Genomic DNA, 20,502 nt, shown 5'->3' with positions numbered 1-20,502 from the left:
CCCAAAGAAACGAGCCTGCACATAAATCTGTTAGAACTTTGGGCAGTTCTCAATGCTTGCTTCCACTTCCTGCCTATGCTAAAGAACCAGAACATGCAAGTAATGACTGACAACATTGCTTGCATGTTCTATGCACCGAAGCCATGGAACTTTGGAACTGGTGCATCTGAGACAATATCAGCATCTTGGCCTCCTATCTACCAGGATGCAAGAACACCACATGCAGTAGAAAAATTCACGAATGGGAGATGAATGACGTGATATTACACAACATATTCCAACAGTGGGGCCAACCGAACACAGATCTCTTCGCGACAGATCGAAACAACAAATGCCTGTAATTCTGCTCTAGAGCAGGATTGGGACCCCAATCGATGGGGGGAATGCATTCCTCCTAAAATGGCAAGCCCCTCTATTATGTGTTTCCACCCATACCAGTGTTAACGAGAGTGATACACAAAATAAGAACCGACAAAGCCAGGATCATCCTGATAGCTCTATCATAAGACGCAGGACAGACTCACCACCTGAACCTAGAGATGCTCCACCTGAAAGTGTGGTTTCTCCATGGTTCACTCATGATTAACTAGCCTGCTTGAAACAGGTCAAGCATACCCTACTAAACAGTAGAAGGTAAAACTTACCTGCAGAAGTGGAAGAGATTCACTGCATGGTGCACTGACAAACACATCACTGTGGTCTCCGCACTCCTGTCTTTCATATTAGATTACATACTCGACTTAAACTCTGGACTATCTCTTAGTTTGACTAAAGTACACCTAGCTGCTATCAACGCCTTCTACCAAAAAATTGATGGCACAATACTATTTGCCCATCCAATCACTAAACGCTTCCTCAAAAGAATTCAGACAATCCACCCTGAACTGCATGCACCCATGCCGCCATGGGACCTGAATTTTCTTTTAAATCTCTTACTAGATCGCCATTTGAATTCCTGGTGACTTGCTCTTTACTACACTTTTCCATGAAAGTCACTTTCTTAATAGCAATCACATCAGCCAGACGTGTGGGTGAGATGGAGCACTCATGGCATACTCATTATATACCATATTTTTTAAGGAAAAGGTTACTATGAGGACACATCCAAAATTTATGCCCAAAATTTCTTCATCTTTCCACGTTAATCAACTTTATACACCTCCCCGCATTTTTCCCCAAACCATATGAGAATGCACAGGAAGTTACGCTACACATCTTAGACATTTGACGGGCTCTGGCATTCTACCTGGATAGAACCAAACCATTTAGAAAATCCCCAAAACTATTTGTATCTGTGGCAGAATGATCCAAAGGAGGGGCTATATCAGCGCAGAGACTATCAAAATGGATTTCAGGTTGTATTCATCTGTCCTATCAACTGGCATACAACCCCCAGCAGGCACCAGAGTGCATTCTAACAGATCAGTGGCTTCGTCCATAGCCTTTCTTAAGGTCCCACTCATCTTATGGTCCCACTCATATGTAGAGCTCCCACCTGGCCTCTGAAGCACACATTTGCAAGACACTATGCAATTACACAGGGCCCAGAATCAGATGCACGGCTACGCTAGCGGTGTTATCCTCTATTAACCAACCAACTCCAAAGCTCCTTCCATCCTCATGAGGGCACTGCTCTAGAGTCACCTGAAGTGGAGCACCCACAGGGACATCACTCAAAGAAGAAGAGGAGGTTACTCACCTTATGCAGTAACTGAGGTTCTTCAAGATGTGTCCCCCTATGGGTGCTCCACAACCCATCCTCCCCTCTACTTTGGAATCCGTAAAAGTACTTTACAGTAGAGAAGGAGGGGTACAGGTTGCACGTGCACTAGATAAGGTGCCAACGGTGCTGCGAGGTAGGCATCATGCATCTGCTACCCACACAGGCATTGCTGCTGAATCTCTCCGAGCAAAGGTGCAGGGATGCACCAACACCTGAAATGGAGCACTCATAGGGGGTCACCTCGAAGAACCTCAGTTACTGGACAGGGTGAGTAACCTTCTCTTCAGCATGCTCCTAGATCTTGCAGTTGCAGCCCTGTGGACGCTCCCTCTTAGACCAGACTTGCTGTCAGAGGACCACGGGCAAATTCTCCATCCGAATCTAGTAGGCCTGCACTTGACGGCTTGGCTGCTGCATGGCTAAATCTGGATGAGAGAGCATGCTTGGAGCAGGTCTAGCAAATTTTGCTAGGTAGCAGAAAGCTCTGTACTGGGGCAACCTACCTGGCCAATTGGAAACGCTTCACTTGCTGGGCAGCCGAGCAGAACCTGTGCCCATCACAGGCATCCTTGCAGTCCATCTTGGAATATCTTCTTCACCTGAAGCAGCAAGGCCTTTCACTGTCTTCAGTCAAGGTTCATCTGGTGGCCATCTCGGCGTTCCGTCCCCCAATCAGAGGCAGATTGGTCTTCACCCAGGAGATGACAAGGAGGTTCATTAAAGGGTTGGAGAGGCTCTACCCACAGGTCCGTGACCCAATTCTGCTTTGGGACTTAAACCTGGTACTCTTTAGGCTCACAAGGCCTCCGTTTGAGTCCTTGGCATCCTTGCTGCTTCTCTCCTGGAAGGTCACTTTCCTGGTGGCAGTCACTGGCCAGGAGAGTTTGAGCTTCATCCTTAACCTCGGGGCCTCCTTACACTGTTCTTTAAAGACAAGGTCCAACTGTGTCTCCACCCAGCCTTTCTACCCAAGATAGTATTGCAGTTCCATGTCAACCAAGACATTTTTCTGCCAGTCTTCTTCCCAAAAACCACAAGTCAGAGGAGGAAAGATGCCTACATTCTATATTGACTGGATGAGCCCCTTACATAGATCAATGCAGCTGTTTGTCGCTATCGCGGATAGAATGAAAGGTCTCCTGATGTCCTCACAGAGGATTTCGTCCTGGATTATGGCCTGTATCTGGGCATGCTATGAGCAAGTGAATGTCCTGCCTCTGGCCATTGTGAAGGCCCATTCTACCAAGGGCACAAGTATCTTCAGTGGCCCTCCTGGCGCAAATACCAATCCAGGACATCTGCAGGGCTGCAACATGGTCGGTGATCCACAGGTTTGTATCCCATTATGCAATCACCCAACAGGCCAGAGACGACTCCAGTTTCAGGAGAGCTGTGTTGCTATCGGCACGCCCATGAACTCCTAGCCTACCTCCAAGGACACTGCTTGTGAGTCACCTAACATGGAATAGACATGAGCAAGCACTTGAAGAAAAAACGGTTACCTACCTTTCGTAACTGTTGTTCTTCAAGATGTGTTGCTCATATCCATTCCATGACCTGCCCTCCTACCCTGCTGTCGGAGTTGATGGCAAGAAGGAACTTGAAGGGCGCAGGGCTGGTGGCGCCCCTTATACTGGCACATTTGTGCAGGCCTCCAGGGGGTGCTAGAGCCAGCTCCCCCAGATACCACTGGAGAGGAAAATCTCCAGCAACAGTGCACATGGCGCATGCACACCTGACATGGAATGGACATGAGCCACACATCTCAAAGGACAACATTTACGAAAGGTAGGTAACCGTTTTATTGCAGCATTGTGCTAGTCTATGAGAATCAGAAAGAGAAACCTATGATTGGTCCCTAATATGTATGGTTATATGTAGAATAAATACAGAATTTCTGTACCGAATTCAATATAACTCAAAGGAGATAGGATAGACTGTGTTTCACTTATGTAGAGTTTTAAAAAATATGGCCACAAGCATAATAACTATCTAGCAAACCAAATTCAATTGTGTTTTGTTTCTGGTGTCATGGAGGCTAAAAGTGCTGTGAGCATGGTATGTTTGACTTCTAGAGACAGGATGAGACTCATGTTGCACTGTGAACTCTGACTTGCTGATTGGTTAAGCACTGATGGACACTGGTCTACAATTTTTGAGAAGTCGTCTGCTTCAGAGATAAAATGTGCTATTTTGATGTGCTGAATTCAAATATGACAATTAAAACAACTGGCTACTGTTTCTAAGATATTTAAGTTTTTGTATTTTATGTCTATGTATATTGTGTAGATAGTAGAGTTTTAATCATAAATTGTAAACCTAGGTCTTTTCATGTGTTTATGGTTGCTTTACATGATACTATTTCACCTGTCCTGTTTATGTAACACTTTAAAAATCAGCAAAAGGGTTATATAAATAAAATTTATTATGAAACAAAAGGCAAAAAGCTATTCTGTACATAGTTTAGTCCTATTCAGTGTCTACTCGGCGCTTCTTGGCTTGTCTCTTGTATTCATTAAATGGAGCATCTCTTGTCACTGTCCAGCAATAGTCTGCAAGCATTGATGGGCTCCATTTGCCCTGATAGCGTTTCTCCATTGTTGCAATGTCCTGGTGAAATTGCTCGCCGTGCTCGTCGCTCACTGCTCCGCAGTTCGGTGGAAAAAAATCTAGATGAGAGTGCAAAAAATGTATCTTTAGTGACATGTTGCAACCAAGGCTTTTGTATGCCTTGAGGAGGTTTTCCACCAACTACCTGTAGTTGTCTGCCTTGTTGTTTCCGAGAAAATTTATTGCCACTAACTGGAAGGCTTTCCATGCCGTCTTTTCCTTGCCACGCAGTGCATGGTCAAATGCATCATCTCGAAGAAGTTCACGAATCTGAGGACCAACAAAGACACCTTCCTTTATCTTAGCTTCTCTTAACCTTGGAAATTTTCCACGGAGGTACTTGAAAGCTGCTTGTGTTTTGTCAATGGCCTTGACAAAGTTCTTCATCAGACCCAGCTTGATGTGTAAGGGTGGTAACAAAATCTTCCTTGATTCAACAAGTGGTGGATGCTGAACACTTTTCCTCCCAGGCTCCAATGACTATCGGAGTGGCCAATCTTTCTTGATGTAGTGGGAATCTCTTGCACGACTATCCCATTCGCAGAGAAAACAACAGTACTTTGTGTATCCAGTCTGCAGACCAAGCAAGAGAGCAACAACCTTCAAATCGAAACAAAGCTGCCACTGATGTTGGTCATAGTTTATTCACCTCAAAAGTTGTTTCATGTTGTCATAGGTTTCCTTCATATACTGCATGACCAACTGGAATTGATGGCAAAACATTGCCATTATGCAGTAAAACAGCTTTAAGACTCGTCTTCGATGAATCAATGAACAGTCTCCACTCATCTGGATCGTGAACGATGTTGAGGGCTGCCATCACACCATCGATGTTGTTGCAGGCTACAAGATCACCTTCCATGAAGAAGAATGGGACAAGATCCTTTTGACGGTCACGGAACATGGAAACCCTAACATCACCTGCCAGGAGATTCCACTGCTGTAGTCTGGAGCCCAACAGCTCTGCCTTACTCTTGGGTAGTTCCAAATCCCTGACAAGGTCATTCAGTTCACCTTGTGTTATGAGGTGTGGTTCAGAGGAGGAGGATGGGAGAAAATGTGGGTCCTGTGACATTGATGGTTCAGGACCAGAAGTTTCATCCTCTTCCTCTTCCTCGTGTGACTCAAGTGAGAATGATTCTGCTGCATCAGGAACCGGCAGTCCTTCTCCATGGGGTACTGGGCGTATAGCTGATGGAATGTTTGGATAATGCACAGTCCACTTTTTCTTCTTTGACACACCTTTCCCAACTGGAGGCACCATGCAGAAGTAACAATTGCTGGTATGATCTGTTGGCTCTCTCCAAATCATTGGCACTGCAAAAGGCATAGATTTCCTTTTCCTGTTCAACCACTGGCGAAGATTTGTTGCACAAGTGTTGCAGCATATGTGTGGGGCCCACCGCTTGACCTGATCTCCAATTTTGCAGCCAAAATAAAGGTGATAGGCTTTCTTAACCATAGTGGTTATACTGCGCTTTTGTGATGCAAAAGTCACTTCACCACAAACATAGCAGAAGTTATCTGAACTGTTCACACAAGTACGAGGCATCTCTGCTCACTTTGGCTAAACAGAAATGTGTCCCTTTGCAAAATCAAACACTGACAAATAAGAGAGCACGACACTGTATGATTTCTAGAGCTGATATAGGGCAATTTGTTCAGCAGAGTGATGTAAGCTTCGTTATGATTGCATCATCTATGACTTCTAGGAATAACATGATGCAATTTATATCATGTATGACGCAATACCAGCTTCAGATTGCATCATTCATTGTTTTGCCTAAAAAGCAAGTACTGTCCAAACCCAGTCATAGATTTATTCAAAGATGTATTTTAGTCATTTCTGGTTTAAATTGAGATCCCTTCCCTTTATAACTCACTTATCCTCCGCCATTCCCAAGTCAAGGGTCGTATATACTGACCCAATAGCATATCTTGAAAACTAGAGCCAATCAACAATTTTAAGCATCATTTTCGTTCTCAGTGACCCAGAATTAGTAAAGTTTGACTATATTTATTTCAGAAGCATTTTGGCTGTAGAGCAGTGTGGATCTAAAGGGAATGCTATCCATTTATCCCTCTTAGCTGAAGAAAATCGCAATCCTATCTTTTGGGCAGGATAGTTTGTAAAGTGAATCTTTGTGAAGATCAGAGGGGTAGCCGTGTTAGTCTGGATCCAATCTACGTGGGAGGTCCACTTCCTAGACACCACGGTACGAATAAGTGACGGTCACTTTAACACCACCCTATACCGAAAACCCACCGACCGCTGTGCCTACCTTCATGCCTCCAGCTTCCATCCCGGACACACCACACGATCCATCGTCTACAGCCAAGTGCTGAGGTATAACCGCATTTGCTCCACCCCCTCAGACAGAGACCAACACCTACAAGATCTTCACCAAGCATTCTCAAAACTACAATACCCGCACGAGGAAATAAGGAAACAAATCAACAGAGCCAGACGTGTACCCAGAAGCCTCCTGCTGCAAGACAAGCCCAAGAAAGAAACCAACAGAACCCCACTGGCCATCACCTACAGTCCTCAGCTAAAACCTCTCCAACGCGTCATCAGTGATCTACAACCCATCCTGGACAACGATCCCTCGCTTTCACAGGCCTTGGGAGGCAGGCCAGTCCTCGCCCACAGACAACCCGCCAACCTTAAGCATATTCTCACCAACAACCACACACCGCACCATAGTAACTCTAACTCAGGAACCAATCCATGCAACAAACCTCGATGCTAACTCTGCCCACATATTTACACCAGCAACACCATCACAGACCTAACCAGATCAGCCACAACATCACTGGTTCATTCACCTGCACGTTCACCAATGTAATATACGCCATCGTGTGCCAGCAATGCCCCTCTGCTATGTACATCAGCCAAACTGGACAATCCCTACGTAAAAGGATTAATGGACACAAGTCTGATATTAGGAATGGCAATATACAAAAATCTGTCGGAGAACGCTTCAACCTCCCTGGACACACAATAGCAGATTTAAAGGTAGCCATCCTGCAGCAAAAAAACTTCAGGACCAGACTCCAAAGAGAAACTGCTGAACTTGAGTTAATTTGCAAATTTGACACCATCCGCTCAGGATTAAACAAAGACTGTGAATGGCTAGCCAACTACAAAAGCAGTTTCTTCTCCCTTGGTTTTCACACCTCGACTGCTAGAAGAAGGCCTCATCCTCCCTGATTGAACTGACCTCGTTATCTCCAGACTGATTCTGGCCTGCATATTTATACCTGCCTCTGGAAATTTCCACCACCTGCATCTGACGAAATGGGTATTCACCCACAAAAGCTTATGCTCCAATATGTCTGCTAGTCTATAAGGTGCCACAGGACTCTTTGTTGCTTTGTGAAGGTGTATGTTAAAGCTTTGGACCTGTAATGCAGCTCACAGGTGGGGAGACTTTGACAGAGGGACCACCAGGAAGACCAGTTCTTCTTCACGTGCTTGCTCATGTCAATTCCATTGTATGTGTGCACGCGCCCATGTGCGCGGTTGTTGGAGACTTTTTCCTTAGTGGTATCCATAGGGCTGGCTGTGGAGTATTGCGCTCATGCTGCAGTATATCATGCACCTCCGGCCCTATGCCCTCTCAGTTCCTTCTTACTACCTGTGGTGGTCAGTCGGAGCGCCTCTGTCCCTTGCTTTGCAAGTGGTCAGCAGTTCTCTCCTATCTCAGCCTTGTGCTTCTAGCTGTAAATAGTTTAATCGTTAGTTAGCTGTTAAGTGTCTAGTTAGATAGGGTCCTGGTGGGGACTTTGCCCCAGGCGGGGTATGCTCCAGTTTCCAGATTTCAAGCCTTGCTCCACGTGTAACAGGCCTATGCCTGTTAGTGACCCGCAAGATAGTTGTCTAAGCTGCCTCAGGGAATCCCACATAAAGGAGCGCTGTCGCATCTGTAAGAACTTTCGTCCTTGGACACAGAGAGAGCGCAACATAAGTTTCAGGGTCCTCCTGATGCAGGCTGCCCTGCGCCCAGCTTTGGAGCCGGCACGGCCCGACACGGCACACAGCGCCTCAGCTTCGGTGCACCCCTGGCAACAGGCTCTTCCCGGCACCGATCCCCGGTGCCGAAGAAGAAAACAAAGAAGTCGGCACCGAGCAAGCCCGACCAGGGGGCTCTGGGCAAAAGACCCTGTTCAGGCCTTACGCCCACTCCAGACCCGCAAAAGGGCTTAGCCCCAGGGAGTTCCTCCCCCCGAAAGCACCCACCACCAACTCCAGGGAACGGTGGAGGGCCCAAGCCAACGGTGCAGTCAAGGTACACCTGGCAGCCATTTCGGCATTCCACCCTCTGTTTCAAGGCAGGTCGGTCTTCGCCCATCCTATGACGGCGCAGTTCTTGAAAGGTCTGGAGCACCTCTACCCGCATATCCGGGACCCGGTTTCCCCCCCCTTGAATCTTGTGCTGTCAAGACTCATGGGACCCCCCCTTTGATTCCTTGGCTTCCTGCTCCCTCCTGTTTCTATCATGGAAGGTCTCCTTCTTAGTTGCTATAACTTCGGCCTGTAGGGTATCCGAGATCAGGGCGCTCACGTCGGAACCGCCTTATACGATCATCTATAAGGGCAAGGTCCAGCTGCGTCTACTGCGTCAATTAAATGTTTCCCAGTTCCATACTGGCCAATACATATTCTTACTGGTCCTTTGTCCAAAGTCTCATGTAACGGATGGGGAATGCAAGCTGCATACCCTGGACATCAAATGGGCACTGGCCTTCTACATAGATAGAACAAAGCTGTTCCGTAAGTCTACGCAGTTGTTTGTTGCTGTTGCAGACAGGATGAAGGGTCGCCCAGTGTCTGCCCAGAGAATTTTGTCTTGGATCACGGCCTGCATCCGTTACTGTTATGAGCTGGCAAAGGTGTCCCTGCCCACGATCGTGACGGCTCACTCGACTAGGGCGCAGCCGTCATCGGCAGTCTTCCTTGCTCAAGTGCTGATCCAGGAAATTTTGTTGGGCTGCAACCTGGTCACAGACTCATAGACTTTAAGGTCAGAAGGAACCATTATGATCGTCTAGTCTGACCTCCTGCACAACGCAGACTACAGAATCTCACCCACCCACTCCTGTAATAAACCCCTAACCTATGTCTGAGATATTGAAGTCCTCAAATCATGGTTTGAAGACTTCAATCCTCCAGCAAATGACCCGTGCTCCACGCTGCAGAGGAAGGCGAAAAACCCCCAGGGCCTCTGCCAATCTGCCCTGGAGGAAAATTCCTTCCCGACCCCAAATATGGCAATCAGCTAAACTCTGAGCATGTGAGCAAGACTCACCAGCCAGATACCCAGGAAAGAATTCTCTGTAGTAACCCAGATCCCACATCATCTAATATCCCATCACAGACCATTGGGCATATTTACTGCTAATAGTCAAAGATCAATTAATTGCCAAAATTAGGCTATCCCATCATACCATCCCCTCCGTAAACTTATCAAGCTTAGTCTTGAAACCAGATATGTCTTTTGCCCCCATTGCTTCCCTTGGAAGGCTGTTCCAGAACTTCACTCCTCTCTGATGGTTAGAAACCTTCATCTAATTTCAAGTCTAAACTTCCTGATGACCAGTTTATATCCATTTGTTCTTTTGTCCACATTAGTACTGAGCTTAAATAATTCCTCTCCCTCCCTGGTATTCATCCCTCTGATATATTTATAGAGAGCAATCATATCTCCCCTCAGCCTTCTTTTGGTTAGGCTAAACAAGCCAAGCTCCTTGAGTCTCCTTTCATAAGACAGTTTTTCCATTCCTCGGATCATCCTAGTAGCCCTTCTCTGTACTGTTCCAGTTTGAATTCATCCTTCTTAAACATGGGAGACCAGAACTGCACACAGTATTCCAGATGAGGTCTCACCAGTGCCTTGTATAACGGTACTAACACCTCCTTATCTCTGCTGGAAATACCTCGCCTGATGCATCCCAAGACCGCATTAGCTTTTTTCACAGCCATATCACATTGGCGGCTCTAAGTCATCCTGTGATCAACCAGTACTCCGAGGTCCTTCTCCTCCTCTGTTACTTCCAAGTAATGAGTCCCCAGATTATAACAAAAATTCTTGTTATTAATCCCTAAATGCATGACCTTACACTTTTCACTATTCAGTTTCATCCTATTACAATTACTCCAGTTTACAAGGTCATCCAGATCTTCCTGTACTTCTCTGTATTGGCAATACCTCCCAGCTTTGTCTCATCTGCAAACTTTATTAGCACACTCCCACTTTTTGTGCCAAGGTCAGCAATAAAAAGATTGGTCCGAAAACTGATCCCTGAGGAACTCCACTAGTAACCTCCCTCCAGCCTGACAGTTCACCTTTCAGTATGACCCGTTGTAGTCTCCCCTTTAACCAGTTCCTTATCCACTTTTCAATTTTCATATTGATCCCCGTCTTTTCCAATGCGTCGTCCGTCCACACATTAGCTTCGCACTATGCGCTGACCCAACGAGCTCAAGACGACGCTGATTTCGGCAGAGCAGTGCTCCACTCTGCAAGACTGAATTCCGAGTCCACCTTGGAGGATTCTGCTTGTGAGTCACCTACAATGGAATCGACATGAGCAAACACTCAAAGAAGAAAAAATGTTTACCCACCTTTTCATAACTGTTGTTCTTTGAGATGTGTTGCTCATGTTCATTCCTCCTGGCCCTCTGTTGGAGTTGTCAGCAAGAAGGAACTGAGAGGGCATAGGGCCGGCAGCGCCTGATATACCGTGGTCTGAGCGCAGCACCCCAGAGGGTACCACAGCTGGCCCTATGGATACCGCTAAGGCAAAAGTCTCTGACAGCTGCACAAGTGGGTGCACACACACCTACAATGGAATGGACATGAACAACACATCTTGAAGAACAACAGTTACAGAAAGGTGGATAACTGTTCTCCCCCCCACCCCCCGGTCTATTGTATAGCTGTTCCTAGATAGGATAGTATCAAGAAATTGCTGTGATGCACTTATTAATTGGTGGTGGTTGTTGGGATAAAACAGAAGTGGACTTGATGTGCAAGCTTAATTGACAGAAAAACCTCCCTGTCAGAAAGTTAACATTTAAAGTTGCTGTTCTCTCCCCTCCCCAGGGTACTGTCAAACAGCTGCTGGTGTTCTCTGAAGCAGAGGGGAATCCCTGCCTGTTGGATGTCTGTGGGAATTTCCTGGCTGTGGGAACGGACTTGGCTCACTTTAAAATCTTTGATCTCTCTCGCAGGTATTATTAAGCATTTACAAGGGTCTGAATCTATAGCTCAGGTTTCTTTCTTTTTTTTTTTTTTTAATCTTAAGGGAATTTTGTACTGGTGAAAAATGCTAGACTGACAACCCTGGAGACTGAATTCATAGAATAGGTACGTCAAAGGCAGTGGGAGTGCAGGCTTTCTCATGGCGCATGCCCTGTAGAGGTTATCTTGGCCTATTCAGTCCTTGGCTTCTTTTTTAAAAAAAAAAAAGTATATATATTTTTTACTTTATAGACTCCTGCCAAATTTTGCTGCTCTACCTTCAGTGTTTTCAGGGAGAAGCTGAGGTTAGAAGACCCAGCCTTACCTAGTGAAGTGTATTGCCAGGTCAATAGTATCTGATAAACTGATGTTGTTTTATACACTCACAAATCACTCTTGTGAGAAGTTGACCCTTTTGTATTCTCAAGTTCTTCTTTGAGTGCTTGTTCACGTCAATTCCAATCAGGTGTGAGCGCTCTATATGCACGACAGCTGGAAGATGTTTCCCCTAGCAGTATCCGCAGGGTCGGTCTGGGTGCCCCCCGGAGTCGCGCCTTCATGGCGCCCAGTATAGATCCCTGCTGACCCGACCCCCCCCCAGTTACTTCTTACCACCTGTGACGGCTAGCTGAAACTCCATTGCTCTTTCCTCGGCAAGCGTGTGCTTCACAGTATCACCCTTTATGTATATATAGTTAGATTTAGTAGTAGAGTAGTTACACTTAGTGTAGATAGTTTTTCTCATAAGTTTCCTTTGGGGTTCCCCCCCGCCCCTGATGCTTTTCCCTGGCACTGGGGTATGCCTCAGTCCCCGGGCTTTAAGCTGTGCTCGGACTGCGGCAGGTTTATGCTGAGAAGTGACCCGTACACTTCGTGCTTGAATTGTCTCGGTGAGGGTCACCTTAGGGAGCATTGTAATATCTGTAGAGGGTTTTGCCCCAGGACTCTTAAAGACAGAGAACAGCGCCTCCCAGTTTTGCTTATGGAGGCAGCACGTGGGCCTCAGTTGGAGCCCAGTGCGGCAGACCCAGCCCCAAGTGCCGCTTCCTTGGTGCGCAGTGCTCCAGCACCGTCGATGTGCAAGCCAGTGCCGAGGAAGGACTCCTCTAGAGACCCTCAGCACCGCCATGGCTCCGCGCACAGGTTCCAGACACCTGTGAGGCCCCACTCCCCGGTGCCCCACAAAAAGAAGGCCAATAGAGGGCATTCCCCGACCAGGTCTAAAGACCAGGTGGCCAGCAAGTCCCCATCAGGCACCCAATGGGTGGGCCTTCCGCTGACTCCTGCCCCAGGAAGGGGTCCAGTCGAGTCCGGACCCACACTGCTTGCCGGCACCGATTCCTGGCCCAATAAGTTCTGTGGGCAAGCCGGCGACGATGGTGGTGATGAGGGTATCATCCCCAGCGTATCAACTCCTGGCACCGGTGGCCCGCTCCGGTCCCCGAGTTGGCATCTCTCGCCAGCACCAAGGGGCTCCGCTCCTCCGTGGTCATCACAGTCGGAAACCTCAGTCGGAAGCGGAGTCATCACATTCCAGTAGGAGCAGAAGATCTCACTCCTGTTGCAACAGACAGCCCTAACCAGCACTGTGGCCAGGCCAGTGGCAGGCTCTTCAGTGGCCCTTCTGGACACCCTGGGCCTATAACCAAAGCCAGGAGCAGAGCCAGGGTTCCAGATGGGCATCGGTGGCCTCTGCTGCACACGCCTTCCGCACCGGGGATCCTGGCAGGGACCCATCCAGCAGCCATACCGACATCAACGATCTCTGCACTGATTGCGGCGTTGACGAAGGGGGCACCAGTTGCTTCACATCCTTGGCACTGAGCGCGGCTCCAATCCTGGCACTGTCCGTAGCACCGACAGCAGCACTGGTGATCCTTGCCCCGCGGGACCCCAATGGGGCCGAGGGCAGGGAGCAGGCTCCAGTACCGGTCGCCACCTCATCCTCCTCGTTTCCAGATGAAGCGATGACTGGCTCATCAACCTCTCCAGCCTTAGAGGACAGCAGGGTCCTACAACAGCTGCTAAGACAGGTGGTCCAGAACCTAAACATCAAACCGGAGGAGGTGGTGGAGGAGGCCGACCCGATGGTCGATAGCCTTTCCCCTCCAGGGCCATCCCGTATCGCGCGGCTGCTGATTGCGACCATCAGCGATGCCACTAAGACCCAGTGGCAGACCCCATCCTCGTTGCCGCCTACCGTGAAAAGGTATGAGCGGAGATATTTAGTCTCCTCCAAGTGTATGAACACTTATATACGCACCCCCTGCTGGACTCCCTGATAGGGAATGCGGCCAACCAATGCGAGCACCAGGGCTACCAGGGGCCCTCTCCAAAGAATCGAGAGGCCAAAAACTGGACCTCTTCTGGAGGAAAATCTATTCAATGGGGGAGGGGGGGTATTTGCAGCTCCGTATCGCTAGCCATCAGGCGGTGGTTAGAAGGTACAATTACAATACTTGTGGGACCATGGAAAAATTTGCAGAACTCCTGCCTATGGACTCTCGCACAGAGTTTTCTGCACTAGTAGAGGAGGGCAAATGGATCTCTTGTGCATCCCTGTAGGCAGTCTTAGACGCTGTGGACACAGCGTCTCGCACCATGGCTACCGGGGTAGCGTACCTACCGGGGTGGCTATGAGAAGGAGTTTCTGGCTTCAGGTCTCTAGCCTTCCGTACGCGGTACAGCAGACAGTCCAGGACCTCCCCTTTGAGGGTCAGTCTTTGTTCTCTGAGAAGACTGACTCTCGCCTGCAGAGTCTCAAGGACTCTTGAGCCACCCTGAAATCCCTGGGCCTCCACACCCCTGCCAACCAACGGAGGCACTTTCGACCTCAGCCCCCACTGAGGAATTATCAACCTTAGGGTAGGCAGGAGGGGTCGCGCAGGAAGAGTAGGAACTCGAGGAAGAGACCTCATTCCTCCTCTGGGCAGGGGTCTGGCCAGTCTAAACCCTCCTGAGGCCAAAAACAGGCCTTTTGAAGGTGCGCCCTGCGGCGATGCACCAGTGCAAAGACTGGATCCATCCCGCCTTACCTTTTCGTCCCGTCTATCCCCTTTCTACCCTGCGTGGGCCCGTATTACATTGGACCGTTGGGTGCTCCACGTGGTATAGAGGGGATATTCACTTAAATCTTCTTCCCTCCCGCACTTCCACCACCCTTCCCCGTCCCTCTTCAGGGACCCTTCTCATGAGCAGCTCCTTATACAGGAGGTGCTCTCGCTGCTCTTGCTGGGGGCAGTGGAAGAGGTTCCTCAGGAGCAGAAGGGCAAGGGCTTCTATTCCCAGTATTTCCTGATACTGAAAGCCAAGGGCAGGCTCAGGCCCATCCTAGACCTGCAAGAGCTCAACAAGTTTATGAAAAAACTCAAATTCCGCATGGTCTCCTTAGCCTCCATCATCTCTTCCTTGGGTCCAGGAGACTGGTATGCTGCCCTTGACTTGAAAGACGTGTACTTTCATATAGCAATCACACCGTCCCACACAAAATACCTCAGGTGGCTGCGTTCCTCCGCAGGCGGCAGGTATAGGTGTTTCTGCACCTCAACAACTGACTGATCAAGGGCCGCTCCAGGATTCAAGTGGAGGCACAAGTCGACTTCATAAGAACGATGTTTGACAAACTGGGCCTTCTGAATGTGGGGAAATCAACACTGTCCCCGATTCAGCGGATAGAATTTATAGGGATGGTACTGGACTCAACTCAGGCCAGGACGTACCTATGGGAATCGAGGTTCCAGACCCTGGGCGACATTATTTGGAGTCTCAGGCAGTTTCCCACCACCACAGCAAGGAATTGTCTGAAACTCCTGGGACACATGGCCGCTTGTATCTATGTGGTGCAACATGCAAGGATCAGACTCCACGACTGGAGCAACTGGCTAGCCTCGGTGTATTGACCAGTTCGGGACAGTTTAACAGGGTTGTGACTCTGTGTCACGTGGTCCTCGACTCCCTTCTGTGGTGGCTTGACCCACAGGTGGTGTGTGCAGGGGTCCTCTTCACCAGCCCCCAGCTAATTCTCTCATTGGTTACGGATACATCAGACTTGGGCTGGGGAGCACATCTGGGAGACCTCAGGACACAAGGCCTCTGGTCTCAGGCAGAGCTCGCTCTCCACATCAATGTCAGAGAGCTGAGAGCAGTACTCCTGGCATCCCACCCTTTCCAAGCCCATTTAAGGGGGGAGATGTGTATCAGTGATGACAGACAATACCACGATGATGTTTTATATCAACAAACATGGGGGGGCATGCTCCTTTCTCCTGTGCCAGGAAGCCCTCATGCTATGGGACTTCTGTGTAGAGCATTCGATACACCTGCAAGCATCGTACCTCCCTGGGGTACAGAACGAGTTAGCGGATTATCTCAGCACGTCGTTCCATGGCCACGAGTGGTCCCTGGGCCTGGACATCGCAAACTCCATTTTCCAGCAGTGGGGCTTTCCCCGGGTAGACCTCTTTGCCATGCGACACAACAGTTGAGCAGGGGGTTGGACTAGATGACCTCCTGAGGTCTCTTCCAACCCTAATCTTCTATGATTCCTGAATCACAGCCCGGGCTCCATAACAGATGTGTTCCTCCTTCCCTGGAGAGGCCATCTCCTATACGCGTTCCCACCCGTCCCTCTCATTTATGAGGTGCTCTCAAGATATGGAGGGATCAAGCAGTTGTGATATTGAAAGCTCCAGCCTGGCTCCGCCAGCACTGGTACACATTGCTCCTGGACATGTCCGTGGAAGCCCCAGTCACCTTGCTGCTCTTCACGGACTTGATAATTCAGGATCATGGCCATCTCCAGCGCCCGAACCTCGAGTAGTTGAACCTCACGGCGTGGAAGCTCCATGGCTGAACCCAATGGAGCTCTCCTGCTCAGACCCAGTTAGACAAGTCCTCCTTGGCAATAGGAAACCCTCCACCAGAGCTACCTACCTTGCCAAGTAGAAGAAATTTTCAATCTGGTTGGCGCAGCATCATTTGTCCCTGACGATCACCTCTATGCCACTCATACTGGACAACCTTCTCCATCTCAAGCAGCAGGGTCTGTCCATGTCGTCAATACGGGTTCACTTGGCCACCATTTCTGCCTTCCATCCAGGTGCAGAGGGCCGGTCAGTCTTTGCCAACCCTATGGTCAGCCGTTTCCTCAAAGCTCTCCACAGGCTATATCCGCAAGTCCGACAGCTGGTCCTGGCCTGGGACCTCAACCTGGTCCTTTCTGTTCTGACAGGGCCGCCCTTTGAACCGCTAACAACGTGCTCCCTGCTCTACCTCCAGTACAAGGTGGCGTTTCTGGTAGCAATAACCTCAGCCAGGAGGGTGTCTGAGCTCAAGAGCCTAACATCAGAGCCTCCTTACATGGTGTTCTTTAAGGACAAGGTTCAGCTCCGGCCTCACCCAGCTTTCCTCCCAAAAGTTGTCTAGCAATTTCACGTCAACATCTTCCTCCCAGTGTTCTATCCTAAGCCTCACTCAAATGGCAGGGAGCAGAGGCTTCATTCATTGGATGTCCGCAGAACATTAGCCTTTTACATCGAGAGAACAAAGCCATTCTGAAAGTCCATTTAACTATTCCGAAAGTCCATTCTGTGGCAGACAGAATAAAGGGTCTTCCAGTCTCCTCTCAACTAATTTAATCGTGGATCACATCCTGCATCCGAGAGTGCTATAACCTGGCATGGGTGCCTGCCCCTCTGTTCACTGCGCACTCCACCAGGGCTCAGGCTTCTTCAGCTGCATTCCTGGCGCAGGTTCCCCCCCATGAAATATGCAGAGCGACGACATGGTCCTCCATACATACTTTCACTGCACATTATGCGATTACCCAGCAGGCCAGAGATGATGCGGCCTTTGGTAGAGCGGTGCTCCAATCAGTGGACATCTCCGACCCTGCCTCCTGAACTTAGGCTTGGGAGTCACCTGATTGGAATTGACATGAACAAGCACTCAAAGAAGAAAAAAGTTACTCACCTTCTCATAACTGTTGTTCTTCGAGATGTGTTGTTCATGTCCATTCCAATACCCACCCTCCTACCCTGCTGTCGGAGTAGCTGGCAAGAAGGAACTGAGGGGGGGTCGGGTCAGCAGGGCCCTATATTGAGCATCATGAAGGCATGACTCCAGGAGGTGCCCAGACTGACCCTATGGATACTGCTAGGGGAAAAGTCTTCCAGTATTCGTGCACGCAGCGCGTGCACACCTGATTTGGAATGGACATGAACAACATATCTCGAAGAACAATAGTTACGAGAAGGTGAGTAACCGATTTTTCTAGGTCTGAGATTTGGGGTCAAGGGTAATGGCTTCAGTGATGTCACTACTGCTTCTCCATGAGTTTGAATTCTCAGTGAGGACTTGGACTCATAATTCCAGAGAGCAAGAAATTCATGCACTGTTGTAAGCAACACATATAGTGTATTCAGGGCTTCCGGATCTTCAGTGTTTGTTTCCATTATTACTCCAATAATCAATGAGTATTTCTTTGGGGATAAATACAGTGTTTTTACTGGAATGGAGTTTGCATGGGTTATCTCTTTTTTTTTTTTTTTTTTTTTCTTCCCCCTAGAGGGAAGGGAAACTTGAAATAATTACCTTTTTCCCCACAATGATTTCCATCCGGGGTGACACTGAGTAACAGCATCATGATTTGTCACTGTCATTCACTAGCCAAAGCCTTCTGTGGTAAGGCTTGATGGTGGCTCAGTGAGTAGCTTGATACTCTCCCATGTAGGAAACCTGGCTTTAGGAACAGAACAGGGCGTTTCACAGATATCTCTGAGAACATAAGCAATATTTTTGGGCAGTGCGGGAGTAGTCCACAAAAACTTTCTCATGGTGCTGACTTCAGTCTATAAAGCACTTTGTGGATTGGGTCTTGGATACTTAAGACTATCTCTTTCCCTTTGTACTTAGTACACCTCTACCTCTATATAACGCTGTCCTCGGGAGCCTAAAAATCTTACCGCTTTATAGGTGAAACTGCGTTATATCGAACTTGCTTTGATCCGCCGGAGCGCGCAGCCCCGCCCCGCCGGAGCACTGCTTTACCGCGTTATATCCGAATTCGTGTTATATCAGGTCGCGTTATATCGGGATAGAGGTGTAGTTGAGAACAATTTGGATATTTCTACTGCCAACCTGTAAGTACAAACATAAGAGGAGTAGGGGGTCCTCAACTTTGGAATTAACTTCCTCTATTGAATCAAAAGAGCCGAAGTTTGTTGACCTACAGGGCAGGGCATAAGCCCTCCCCCGCCCCCTTTTTTTTTTTTTTTTTTTTTGGAACTTTTCCTGAGGTGAAGGGCTTGATTAAGTTCTGAAATGAGTTAGAGTTTAATTAATATTAGTCATACTGTTATGTTGAAGTGTGCTTCTACTCTGACAAGTGACTGTGTCAAACTTGTACATTTTGACTCCACACTTCTGCTCCTTGTGTGTGTTCAGAACCTTATCTGTTGACAGTTAGTGACAAAATAAATTTGAGAACCCTGCAGAACCAAGAGGGTAAGCTGAATTCTGTTCTTTCTTATGTATCTTATGTATCATCAGCAGAACAATTTGCAAAACTCCAGTCAGTCAAACCTGTGAAAACCCATTAGCAGCACTGGCATTGCACAGGTATCACATAGGGCCTAATTTGAAACCCTTGGGTTTGTGCAGGGTATCACTATGACTTGCACATAGGGCCTTTATTATTGGTGTTGATGTTGGAGATTGAAAGAACCTAGCTTAACTCTCAGATGTCAGGCTGAATTTTTAGGGCTGTAAAAAAAACTCGTTTACTTGTAAAGTGAGCATATTTGATCTGGAATTAACAAGAGACAATAAATAGAACCCCGGAATGTTATTTTTACATATGAATTCAGAGGCCATGCCTTGTTTTCATTTTATAAATCTAAAAATAAATACTGTCACTCTTGTTAGCTGTATCCCAGTGACTGATAGGAGGTGTCCTCTCAGGCCCAGAGTGAATGCTGTTACTGTGGCATCTACAGTAGGAAGGATTGATTGGATATAGGGAGAAAGGAGGACAAAACTAGGATCCTTTTAGTTCATGCCTGCGTTATCCACACAGGGCTCTTACAGCACAGCAGCACTTTGATGCACACTGCTGTTCATATGCCTGGAGTCCAAACTGCAAGGCAATGTAGATGAGCCCTTACAACTTTTCTATGTGGAGAATCTGACTAGCATAGCTAAAGTGGAATAACTATTCCACTATAGTTATGCCAGTATAACTTTCTCATGGGGACGCGATAGTTATTCCACTTCAGCTATGCCAGTCAATTTCCCGGTGTAGACAAATCCTACTTCTCCTGAAACAGGATGGCAGGATTTTCTTGTTGCAGGTGTTGGAACACTGCAGAACATTTTAAGTTTACTCCTGCTGCGTTTAAGACTCTAAAGAGGAAGCTAGAGTCTGGGACAAAAGGTTAGAAGACCTCAAATATTTGGGTCTTGTGCCCTATTTGATTTGATTATTAAAGGTCTTTTTTCTGAAGTTTGAAAAATATTTTTAACTGTTTTTCAAGCACTGACACTTGGCACCACATGAATCACTATTATCTGTTCCCACAGAGAGGCGAAAGTGCACTGCAGTAGTAAGAACTTGACTGAGCTCTTTCCTGGCCTGGGGGGCATTGCATCGGTTAAGTGCAATGCTAATGGCAACAAAGTCAGCATCCTTGTCAACAAGGTGAGACAGGACTCCCCACATACCACACTGGGGTCTGAATGTGACACCAAATGCCAGACTAGCTATAATGCAGAGATATTCATATGGAGATATACCTAGCTCATAGAACTGGAAGGGACCCTGAAAGGTCATCGAGTCCAGCCCCCTGCCTTCACTAGCAGGACCAAGTACTGATTTTTGTCCTAGATCTCTAAATGGCCCTCTCAAGGATTGAACTCATAACCCTG

At 47.9% G+C, this 20,502-nt stretch overlaps 1 protein-coding gene across 1 annotated transcript in view; it reads left to right on the top strand.

Annotated features, from left to right (window-relative positions):
• IFT140 (intraflagellar transport 140) overlaps nucleotides 1-20,502 on the top strand; it is a 242,819-nt gene that overhangs the window by 100,855 nt on the left and 121,462 nt on the right. The window contains 2 exon segments of the mRNA XM_065412296.1: nucleotides 11,443-11,570; nucleotides 20,158-20,275. Of these exon segments, the coding sequence (XP_065268368.1) occupies nucleotides 11,443-11,570; nucleotides 20,158-20,275 (246 nt within the window).

The sequence above is a fragment of the Emys orbicularis genome, chromosome 10 (genome assembly GCF_028017835.1).
Source record: "Emys orbicularis isolate rEmyOrb1 chromosome 10, rEmyOrb1.hap1, whole genome shotgun sequence".
Lineage (NCBI taxonomy): Eukaryota > Metazoa > Chordata > Testudines > Emydidae > Emys > Emys orbicularis.
The sequence above is the reverse complement of the archived record's forward strand: the minus strand, read 5'-3'. Positions and strand labels throughout refer to the sequence as shown.